The sequence below is a fragment of the Tetrao urogallus genome, assembly GCF_951394365.1.
Source record: "Tetrao urogallus genome assembly, chromosome: 23".
NCBI lineage: Eukaryota > Metazoa > Chordata > Aves > Galliformes > Phasianidae > Tetrao > Tetrao urogallus.
The window spans coordinates 3,602,325-3,614,288 of NC_136836.1; the positions used below are offsets into that span (position 1 = coordinate 3,602,325).

Below are 11,964 nucleotides of genomic sequence, written 5' to 3' on the forward strand. Positions count from 1 at the left end.
CTATTAGTCCACTACAAAGAGCGTTTGAGGCTAGAATTTAGAGGCTCATAAAAACATTATTGTCTGCATCCTGGGACATTTGTTTGCTGGGGCAACACGGGGCTGAAAAAATGTGACCCCTGCGCAGCTGTGTGCCTCATCGTGTCCATCACACACTGGGCACCGAAGGGCCACCTCAGGCCTGATCCGTGTCCCCAGTGGGAACACCTGGCCTGGACCCGTCCTCTCCCACATCACCTCTGCAAGGAAGCAGAGAGCTCTTCCCTATGCCTGTGACCACAGCTGTAACCACAGCTGCTGCTTTGAGGCTCTGTTCTGTCCTCTCCGGAGGTGAGGGTGGGTTTTTGTCCCAGTGAGCACTTGGCCTGGTGGCATTTGTTGGGGCAGGATGTTGCACCTTGCCTGCAGGCTTTCTATGCTACGTGGAGCCAGGCATAGGACACGCACGGCACCCTGCAGCCCACATCTGATGCTCCTGGCTGGAGTTTGGGTGTTCACCAGGCCAGGAAAGATGTTTATGCCCAAGTGAAAATGGCAAAGACTGGAGAGGTCCTTCTGTGTCATGATTTTACCGGTGGCATCGTTCCCTCTGCACTTCTCTGCCATCACTGCAGCTCAGAGTGGCGAAACTCAGAGCACAGTTTCAGGGTTCATCTCTGCAGATGGGATGAGGACTGGGCAGGACCATGTCAGAGCTGTCCCAGGACAGTTTCATGGGATGGGATGCAGGCAGCAACTGTGGTCCAGGACCACCTGCATCCCCCGGATGGCTCCAGCCCTGTACACAACGCTAACTCCAACGGCACTGCAAGGAGGAATGCCAGCTTTCAGCGGGCTAAAGAAAGTGGAATATATTATCCACTCACAAAGTCAGCGTAAATATTAAAGAGGCTGCAAGGGGAAATGTCTCTGGTGATGTCTTTTCAGGCACGGGGGGGGGAGAAAATCAGTCTGAGGGCTCTATTGAGGGCTATGGCCAAAAGGCAGAGGGAAGCAATGCTTTGAACTCGTTCAAAGCCACAGGTCAGCGCCTTCCTGGGACTGCTGCTGCCCACCTCCCCTCGGAGCCAGCAGAAAGGTCACTGCAGCAAACCCACCATTTCAATAAAAGAAAGCGAATCCCAGAGAGAGCTGCATGAGAATGAAAGGCATCAAAAGGGAAGATGGATGTGGCATGACCGGGGGCAGGGGATGTGGGGAGCACAGGAAACTCATCCTGTCATTGAGAGAAGGCTTCAGCGGTGTGAGATGCACTGGGGAAGGCTGAGCTCCCTGCTGGGCTCAGGGACTCCTGGGTGCTCCCGCATCGGGTGGGGAGAGGGGGGGTCAGAAGAGAAGCTGTGATTGATGGAGGTGAGCAAACAGCGTGCAGTGTTATGTAACGAGGTTCTGTTGAAACCGCGCAGGAAAAGTCGCCCCGCGCCAATAAATCAGGCGGCGGCCGCGGAGGAGCAGATGTGAATCACACCTTGCTTCATATGCCCTGCAGTGTTTTCACTTATTGTTCCAGTTTTAAAGATTAATGGCACTCAGAGATGAGTATTATCTACGCTTCCATTCCGTACTCGTTATCAGAAGGGCTCCTTTCAGCACAATTAATGCGGATCAAGTTTTCCGAGCGGAGGAATGTCCTGCAGCTGTCGCCCACCTCCCTCACGCCCTGACCCCACGGCAGGGACAGGCAGGGCTGGGAGTACGGGGGCAGCCCCCCCCTTGCAGGGCAGGCCACAGGCTGGCTCAGCAGCGATGCCCACAATCACAGTAGGTGCCACCCATAGGGTGACCCCCACCAGGACACACAGAGGTGCACCAGGGCAGCGAGGCAGCTCAGAGAGATGCAGGAATTCCCATCTCTGTCCTTAAACAGGAGAAGAAAAGCTGTTCACATCCCTCCCCGTGGCACTGGGTAGAGCAAAGCCAGGTGCTGGTATTTCCCAGCCCTATCAGCCAGAGCTGCAGAAACCTGTGAGCCCCTGCCATGGGTGCTACAGCAGACAGCTTGCTATCTAGGGCTCAGGCTCTCCCACCTGGTTTAGCAGGGGTGCCAGACCATGCTTGGGATCGTGTGCACACCAAGGGCAGCCTGCAGTGCACTGGGGAGCAGCGGGCTGGGGGTGCCAGTGGGGGTCTCTCCCCTTTTCAGCTGCAGAGGCCCAGGGAGAGCAGCGCTGAGCTCCCTGCTACATGAGATCAAGCTGTGATCACTTCTATCATGAAGATAAACTGGCCATTGTTGCCAAAAATAAATGTTAGTGTTCCAAATCCACACTTCAATAGCACCAGCTCATTAGAGATGCATATCATTTGGCTCCAGTCCCACACCTTCCAGCTCGTTATAAATATGCAGTTGCTGCTGGCTCTACCCCAATCATCTCTGCAATCAGAGCTTTTAATTAGGTTAATTAAATTGTATCAAACCTCACAGGGACGCAGTTCACTGATGCTGATGAGGCAGCCAAAACAGACCTTAACTCTAGCTCTAATGAAGGCCCTGCTGCAGCTAATGACAATGCATAATAAATTAGAGCTTCCCTAGAAAGGTGCACCAGGGCTTGTGCTTCAGTAAATGATGATCTATATGCACTAACTTACTGTTTCAGCCTTTGGTATGCCAAGCTAGGGATGTCTGGGAATATGCTTTCACCAAATAATGGGCTCCTTCCTCAGAGCTCACCTTCCTGCTCTCGAGGCACCAAAAGCTGCTGGGATAGAAATCCAGCAAATATTTGTTGTTTTCAGCTTGGCCTGCTCTGATGATGCTCATCTCCCAACAGAGGCAGCAGCAAGTATTTATTTGGCCCAAACCCTCTGTAATTGAATTTGAATTGGGCAGGAGTGATGTCTGGGGGGAATGTCTGCAGGTGTTGGGGCAATGCTCAGACTTGGGGGGAGGAGCAGCCGTGTCCTGGTGGGCTGGGAGCCTGTGGAGTAGAGCTGGAGGCCAGCTGTGCAGAGCAGCAATTAGTGCCTCTGATTTACATCCTGCTCTTTCAACTCCCTGCTGTGCTGAGCGTCGAGGAGCTCTGCCACCCTTCTCTCCTCAGTGCCCTTGGGCTGCTCACCCTGGCTGAACCCCACATGAGGACAAGGGGCTCTGGGGGTGGCTGTGTCCCCACATCACTCCCCATGGAGAGCACTGGGACATCAGCACCTGGAGCAGAGCCCCCCAGTACCTGGGCACGAGGTAGGTGATGCTGCACGCTGACTGGTGGGTGCTGGGGTGGGATCTCCTTGTTGATAGCACACAGAAAATGGGAGCACCAGGATCTGAGCACTGTGACTGCTGCAGACTCATCAGCAGCCCTCGGGTATGTTGGCTTCTGGTTCTGAGTAGGGCAAGGCGTCCCACTGTGCTGCCCTCCAGGCCAGTTTGGAACCCAAAAACGAGGTCTGCAGGAAACAGTTCTCAAAGCTGAAGGGTTGGTGGTGGCCCTCCTGCTGCTAACAAACCGTTACAGTTGCCTAGAGATAATCTTACAAGTGTTTTAATGTAGCCTGCTATTAACTTTTATAGACAGCCATTACCAATTGAGTTCTCCAGCTTGAACAAGGAATTACATGAAATTATTAAATGGCACAATATTACTCTGAGTCACCTGAAACCCGAGCTGAATCTGTGGGGTATTTTGATATCTGTATCTTGCAAGCTGCAGGGAATCTCCTTGCTAAAGAACCTGTTGGTTCAGCCTTTTGATACTGTAATTATTGCAGGCAGAAAATTGCTGCAGGCAGTCCTGGTCCTATGGGGATCCCATCAGTGGGGCCCTTCAGATCTCCCACTGTGGTTGGGTGGGCAGTGGGTTCATGTCTGGGGTTGGCTCTCCCCAGGCTCTCGCAGAAGGATTTCACTGCTTGGGGTGAGGGCTTGAGGCATCAACAAGGGTGAGGTCTGGGGGATGAGCTGCAGGGAGGGGTTTGGTTCCTTGCAGGGATGGGGCTGCCTGCTGGCAAGCACGGCTGTCCTGCAGCCCTCATCACAAAGGATGTTTTTGCTTCAATCTTCTTTTATCAGAAGCTTTTCCAGAACCTCCTAGAAAACTTGATTTCTAGCCCAGATTTGTTCCTGGGCAGCTTGTGTGCACTTTTGTTGGTGAACAGCTCTTCTCTCTGCCATCAGCACGTACATGCTGCTTGCTTCCCAAGGCACTTGTATTGCCTTTATCTTTCTTGGCTGAAGGAGCAGGTCCTCAGTCCTGTAAGGCTCCCTGCTGCCCTTCTGCATCTGAGCAGCTCTTTCATCCATCCCAGTGCGAATTCATCTTAAGTCTGGATGCCCTGTTTCCCTTTGGTGAGATTTCCCTAGTGTCCCAGCAGAAAGTAGCTGAGAAGAAGTACAGCTTTTGCTCTGCGTGCCCTGTACAGATTGCACAGAGCTGTTGTCTCCCCCAAAAGCTCATAACACTTGCGTGCAGGCTGAGGGCAGCACCAGGAGAGCTGTGGCTATGGCACCCACCTTAGGATCTTCCACAGTGAGCAGCACTGACAGTTCAAAGCCTTGCAGCTACCCGCTACATCCCATAATATCTCACCCCTTCAACTGGGGAGCAATGGCTGTCTTGCAGGGATTTGTGCCCATTGCAGCACTCAATCTACCAAAGGGCTCAGAGGCACCCGCAGCACCAACTCATGGGCTCTTGTTCAGGCTGTTGCTCTCAGCCCCTGCCAGGCAGCAGCACCTCCTTCCTGCCTTCCCCGTCCTCTTCAGCAACACTCAGTGTAGATAAAATATTTATTCTTACAAATCTCAGTCCAGCCACTGTGTTGGGAGCTCGGTGTGCTGCTCCAACACAATTATAAAGTCCCAGAAATACAGCTGACACTTAGAGCTTGTTTTTTTTTTCTCGCGTGCTTTTCATCCCTCTTCTTCTATGTCTCTGACTATTGCTAACTGAAGCTTTCCAAGTTCAGAAATTACACTGCTCAAATCCTCAGGTTTAGTAAAAATCTCTGCCAAAGAAGCAAAGCCTGCCCCTATTGCAGTCTCGAAGCCAAGAAACCTTTGTAGTAATAGAGAAGAGCTGTTCTGCTGCTCCCCCCGCAGCCTGGCCGTGCGCTGCTGCTGCCCTCTGCCGGCCCCGACCTCGTTTCCTATCGGTAAGGAGAAGAGAGTTGAGTTTTTCCCCGTCTTGTCTTCTTTTCCACCTCGTTTTCCGACGGGAGATTTCCATTACGCCATCAGTAGCGAATTAGCAAAACTTCTTGTTGCACGTGGAAAAGTCTTAGTTGCCTTTAAGGGCAAAGCACAGCTCCTCCCTTCGTGCTTCCCAGAGGAAAAACAATACTGCAGAGCTCTGGCTGGATTTGGAACTTTTGCAATGGCAGAAATAACAGCCAAAGCTGCATTTCAGCACCTAAAAAAGAGTCGTGTTTGAGCCTATATGGGAAAACTGAATGGGATGGGCTGGGGAAGAGCATCTTTTTTTTTTTAAACCATCTTGGCATAGGCATATGCTTACTATTGGCAGCTGTATTCCAAGCAAAGAGATAAGAAAAGGAATGTTTACGCCCAGGCTCTCCTACTTGCCTGAACTGCTCCAGGACACTCAGTGATATGTCTTCATTGTTTTCAGTTGAAACCCCCTCCCAACTACCAACGCTGCAACCAGCACAACATAAACAGCACAAACTTTTGTCCCACATTTGCCTTTTGGAACTCCTGTCCTTGTATGTGCATCTCAGTATTGCCTCTCTGCTCACACTTGCTGGTTGCACTGGCAGTTTGATTACGTGGGCACTGCTCTGTTGTAAGGCACAGGGTAAAATAAGCACAGCTACACCTACAAATGTGCTCTTCTCAGCTACAGAAACAGCGTTTCTCTGTTCTATGGAGTGAAACATTCCTCTGCTTCCAGAGCCATTCCAAAAGAGTCTTTGCTAAGGCTGCATTGCAGAAGTCAGGTGCCGTCGTTAGCTGATGTCTTTCACCTCTCAAATTTCAAAGTGCAGACAGATAAAGCAGAAGAGGAAAATAAGAAGGATGTGGGGCAAAAATAGTCACTGGGAGGATCATGATTCGACTTTAACCTGTTTTGAAAACTTAGCTAAAAAGAACTGCTCTGAAGTCTGGTTTAGGCACTGCAGTGGTCCAAGAACTTAAACAGAAACTGTTCCAGCATTTGTTACCTTGTGTGCTGCATGCATCTCCCAGTCTCTGTATTCTGACCTTGACTTCACAAGGATGGTTTATGGTGTGTATTACTAGGACAGACAGGCACCTCTTGTGGCTTCCCACTGTAAATACCAAGAGAACAAACTCTTTGATTTATTAATCAATTAATTAGATAAAATATATTTATGGCTACTGCAGACCCGTGGTAATTTGTTTCAACCAAGTGTCAGGCTGTGACAAAAAGCAAACGGATCCTTCACCATAAGGAAAAAACTCTTTCTAAACAAGGACTGCAGCAGTGCTTCTTCAATGGAACGATCAACGCTTCCGCTGGAACTTGAATTTGTAAATAGCTGGGCCATTTGTTGTCTCCTTCTTCACCTTTACTTTATGAGTTTTGTCCTGGAGAAGGGGAGGAAAAAGAGAGCAATGATTTTATCTGCTGTCATGTATTTTTTTTAAACCTTATGTTACAAAGTTCCTGTCTGGAGGTTGACAAAGCATTACTGGAAAATGGTCACTTTCCACTGTTTAGACTGGAATTACATTTCCATCTGCTTTTTCTGTCCTTAGTTTGTCAGGCAGAAAATCTGTTTTGTTCAAAAGCACCAGTGAGTGCAAACGCCAATTGGGAGAGTTCCTTTTGGTCACTGGGTTAAGAGCTTGGAACCAAGAGAACTGCTTCCTTCCCTCTGCTACTTTTTAGTGTTTGAGAGGCGATGACAACATTTTAAAGACTGCGTGCTCAAGAGTTGAGCCTTTGTTGTTGATGTGATAAAGTTGGATTAGCAGGCATACATTTGTCACAGTCTGAATGCCTCACAAAATCATCGTCTTGCCTTCTCTGTATTAAAGAAGGTTACATTTCCAGGTAACTGCTAAAAACAAAGTCATGGCAAAACAAAGAGCGAAGAATCTGATACACAGACATCCAGACCCAGCAAAACAGCTCCAGAGAAACAGTCAGAGCTCTCACCAAAAGATCTTTACGTGTCTGGATTTTCTGTGCAATCACAAACATGCTCTTCTCTCGCTCAATGCGCTGCTTCAGGAGGTCGTACTGATTCTTCCTTTGTTGGTCTAATTTCTGGCAGGGAAAAAAAAGAAGCATTTCTAAGAACGAGGAACAAGACACTACAGTTCACAGCTGACCTATTCTGAGGCACTTGGACCTCACAAACATTTTTTACATTTCAATCGCATTAAAGAATGCTGCTTCAGTGTTGTGGTTGGATTCCGGAGGACTGTTTAATATCTTGATTTTCAGACTGGTTTTTCAGTTAGGTCTTTATTCTTCAAACTTGTTTTAATCTCCTCAATCTAAACCATAGGAAAAAAAAAAACAGCAAATAAAAAGCACCACGTTTTCTAGCTGAGATGCTGTGGAACATCATTTGGTAAGCAGGCAGACTTTCAGTTTTACAACTCTTCTTAATTTCAATTGCAAAAGAGCATTTAACTCCGTAAGGGAAAACTCACAGATGTCTTTTTTCACTCTGGATGAATGAGATCAATTCCTGAAGTGCACAGAAACTGCAGAGAGGCCTCCCAAAATGCAACTTGTTTGGTCATGTTTAGCTGATGGTTTTCCCAGCACAAAAAGGTGTTACAGCAGGTGTGATTGAAGTAATTAAATTAAGGAGAACGGATCCAAACATGCTTACAATGTGACTCAGACATTTAGAGAGAAAACTCGTTCAACTGCTTTACTGACAAGCCAAACCAAGAAAGCTGGCAAGATGGAAGAGACCAGAGGGTGTTTGTTATCTGACATCTGGTTCAGAAAACAACAGGTTACAAATTTACCACACAGCAGTTTAAGACAAGTTTATTTTTACCTTACACACACTGGCTTCAGCTTATAGAACTGCCCAATATCTAAACTAATTAAGAGGTGTTTCCACTGTTAAAGCCAGGTTTAGCTACTTCTAGGGCAGAGTGCTGTAATATTAAAACATCAGAATCAAAGTTGATTGTGCAAGTAATTCATCCTGAAGAATTATTACTTCTGCTAGAGTACTGTTACTGCTGGTAATACAGTACAGGCAAATAGATTTTACAGAGGACTTTAATAGAAACATTTGCTTCAGGTTCAGTGATGCAGGTTTTTGTTTGTTTTATTTTTTACAGGAGTCAAGGAAGCATCCTCATCAGATATGTATTGCTCCTTTCTGCCCCAAACTTCACAGCTCTTGGTTTATCATCCCCATTGGACTGGGACACAACCAAACAAGTTCTCCACCTTGGTCCAGAAGATTTGACTGCAGTCTCCAGGTAAGTGATGACTAAATGATACCCGCTACAGCCTTGTGTCACCAAGAAAAACTCCAAGGTAACAGAACAACTTTGTTCACCTGTACAATGGTCCAATGAACGCTTCTCACTGCTTATTATTTCTATTAAAAAAGTAAAGCATTAAGAAAAAAACTACCTTTAAATGAGCAGGATCAGTAGCTCCTTTCACTGCCTCATTCTGCAGTGTTGCAATGGTTGGTCGGTTGTAGACTCTGTCTACCAGCTCTGGAACAGTATTCAGATGAGTTGCAATATCAAACTCTTGAACTATAAATTTATAAAAAGAATTAAAAAGATTTTAGGAATAAACTCACGCAGACTTCTTGGATTAACATCCAGCAAACCTCCCAAACATGTAGCTTATGTACAGCCAGCAGCAGAGAGAGACCCAGCTAAAAAGCTCCTGTAGAACTGAGGTCGTCTTTAGTAATCAAAATAGATTTCCAGAGCTCCTGGAATAAAATCTTCTTTTATAGCAGCACATAAAGCAAGCACAATACTGCCTTATATATTTTACACTGCCTGAAACAAACTGGGGGAAAATATGTCTGGCAAAGTCTACTTACATCTTACCTTCTTTCTTAGTATCAAAAAAGAACGTGTGCTTGTTGGGCTGCTTCCCCTCAACATCCAGCAGATGGAGCTCTGACTTCAGCCTTTCGATTTTCTGCAGGAAACGACAGGTAAGCAGTTTTTCCAAAGATCTCTAAAAGGTGGAGCGATGCCTCTCTGAAGGGAATTCCTGCTTGTTCCTCGAGCTCATGAGTACCTGAACTCCTCCTTTCATTTTAATATTATAAAACGCATCTAGTTTGTGTCCTATTTTCAAGCCCTTTTCAAGTCAAGGTTACCCACTTCAGTACCAATAATACTGTTGACACGTACGTGTTTAACATCTGAAATGTTTGCAAAGGTTTGCTGTGCTTTCTGATAATGTACAGCATTGTGTTTAGCAGCTTTCTGTAGGCTCCATATACAGAACTCTGCTGACATTTTCATCTTCAATTTTCAATATTATACAAATCAGATTTCACTAAATGTAGACACAATATAAACCACCACTCTAAAAAAAAAAAGTAAACAGAACAATTCTAGGCAAACTGGGAAATGATGAGAAAACAAAGTGTATTACCTTGGCTTCTGCCACTCTCTTCATTTCCACATACTTAAGATCCTGTGTTTTCATCAGTTTCATCTGCTCAGGAGTCACTTCATCCTTTGGCTGCTTAATTACATGAACTCCATCCTAAAAACAAATTGCAGTGTGTAGATGCAGTTCTTGGTACAGAGAACCATGGGCTCTGATTTAAATTAAATAAAGGCAGAACCTTTTTGTCTGTTACACCTCATTTTCTTCCAAGACTGCAATGGGCACCGAGCCCAGTCTGTTGGTTTATTTACTAATTCTTAAATTAAAAACATGAACTAACTTTAAAAAAGCGTGACTTGGTGCAGAGTGTCATCCTACCTTAAAGCAATCTGCTTTCTCACCTTGAGCTGTGTACGGATCATTTTGAAGTAGAACTCATCAGGATTCTTGTCCAGAGCTTTCTTCTGAAGCGCTCGGAGGGCATTTTGCTTCTTGTGATAGTCCCTGGGAGGAAGGCAGAGCAGCACAGAGTTTCCCTGAGCCCACATTCCCTGACAGGAGGCACAGCGATGCAGAGTTGCCATGTGCTAGGCTGCTCAGTTTGATCCCAGTCTGAAGGATCATAGAATGGCTTGGGCTGGAAAAGACCCCAAGGATCACCAAGTTCCAACACCCAGCCACAGTCAGGTCCACCAACCTTCAGCTCTGGTACTAGAGCAGGCTACTTCAGGCTCCATTCAGCCTGGTGTTGAACACCCCCAGGGATGGAGCATCCGCAGCCTCTCTAGGCTTCCTATTCCAGCTCCTCACCACAATCTGTAAAGAACTTCCCCCGACATCAAATCTAACTCTGATCACATTCGTAGCCATCCTCTGGACCCTCTCCAACGGCTCCAGCACAGAGATAAAGCCGTTTAGCCCGCACCCCCCGCTCCCCCACTCACTGTGCCCGCAGCCGGTAGTCCTGCTTCTTCTCCAGCAGCCCCAGCTTCTTCCTGCAGGCGGGCTGCGGGGACAGGCAGGGAAGAAGATGAAGCGGAGGACCGAACTCTCACCGAGGTCCCGCGATCCGTCCGGGAAGCCCCGATGTCGCTCACCCACCTGTGCCCGCTCGCGATGCTGCCGCTGCCTCGATTTGGCAGCTTTCCTGAAGGCGGCCGACATCGCGATACGGCGCGACACGGCACAGCCGCGTGCGAAGCGACGGTCTCACCGCGCCGAGGGGTGGGGCCTGAGTGCGTGACGTCACGACGTCGCCGCAACGTAGTCACGTCGCCGCGGCGTCATCACGCCGACGCAACGTCACCACGCTGTCTCCATGGCGACAGCGGCGCTCATCCCGCGCTCTGCTGCCGCCCTCGGTTCGTGCGCTTTGCTCTTCCCGCGTCTCCGCGGCTCCCCGCGCTGTGGGGCTGGGCTCGACCCCGTCCCGAGGCTCGGTCGTTGCTCCCTACGCTAAGCCGCGGCCCGGCCCGTAGTTCTCCGTCCCATCGCCGGGCAGAGGCCGTTCCCGCTCCCGTTGTGCGCCATGAGTGCCCCGCAGCGCCGTGCCCGCGGGGAGCTGGAGCTCCAGGCGGCATGCGGGGCTCCTTCACCTCCTCACGGCGCACGGACCGCCCTGCTTCCCCCCTCCTCACCGCCCCCGGCCCGGCCCAACCCACCGCCCCTCGGCTGCGCTCCGCCCCGGGTCGGGCGGGGCCGCGCTCAGCGCTGTTGAGCAGAGCAGAGCCGAGCCGTGCCCAGCGCAGCCCGGCGACGGGGCGAACAGCGGGACGGCGAGCAGGTAGGGCTGGGGGGGGAGCTGGGAACCCGGCGGGAGCGGCCCGCTTTGGGCTTTCAGCCCCCGGTACGGCGCTGAGGGGTGGTGAGCATCCGTGCGGGGTTTGCGTCGCCCCAGAAGGAGCCCCTTCGGATCAACTCGGTGGGTTTTGTTCTCTGAAAGCACCAATGAAGTCTTTCCGCCGCTTCCTTTTGCCAGGCTGTAAAGATGCGGTGCTTAATGTGCGTTTCATTAAGAAAGCGCTGAAACTTTACCCGGCTTATAAACTCTGAAGCAAAGCAAAAGGCAATGCTCACGTTCGGTATAGAGGAACGTTCTGTGTGCAGTGAGTACCGGGGCTGGTTTGGAGTAAAGCTCCTCCGCTTTCTTCCGTTAAACAAAACCTCCAGCAGTCACAGCTGGCACCTCGCTGTTTTGTGGGAGGGCTCCGTGTCGTTGCAAAACGCCGTCGTTTTACTGAGCACGGTTTGGTTTCGGCTCCTTATGTTTCCTTACAGGTAAGGTTTTCTGGTTTGGTTTCCAGCTTTGTATGTATCTTGTACTTGTGGTTATGTTAATGAATTTGTCTCTGTTACGAGAATTCATGGGAATGTTGGTTTAGCTTACAGTTAACCTGGATGGAGCACGTTAGCTGAAGGAGATGGCACCTGGTTGTGGTTTCTCGTCTTCGTAGTGCAGGCTTTGGTGCTG

The 11,964-nt window shown here is 49.1% G+C and overlaps 1 protein-coding gene across 1 annotated transcript; it reads right to left on the reverse strand.

The window, feature by feature from the left end:
- Positions 1-6,427: 6,427 nt before the first annotated feature.
- Positions 6,428-10,658, reverse strand: UTP11 (UTP11 small subunit processome component; the record flags this gene model as incomplete). Its single annotated transcript, XM_079545996.1, has 8 exons — positions 6,428-6,511; positions 7,086-7,196; positions 8,541-8,671; positions 8,978-9,071; positions 9,537-9,650; positions 9,896-9,998; positions 10,439-10,500; positions 10,596-10,658. The coding sequence occupies 8 exons, from the start codon at positions 10,656-10,658 to the stop codon at positions 6,428-6,430; spliced, it is 762 nt and encodes a 253-aa protein (XP_079402122.1).
- Positions 10,659-11,964: the final 1,306 nt, after the last annotated feature.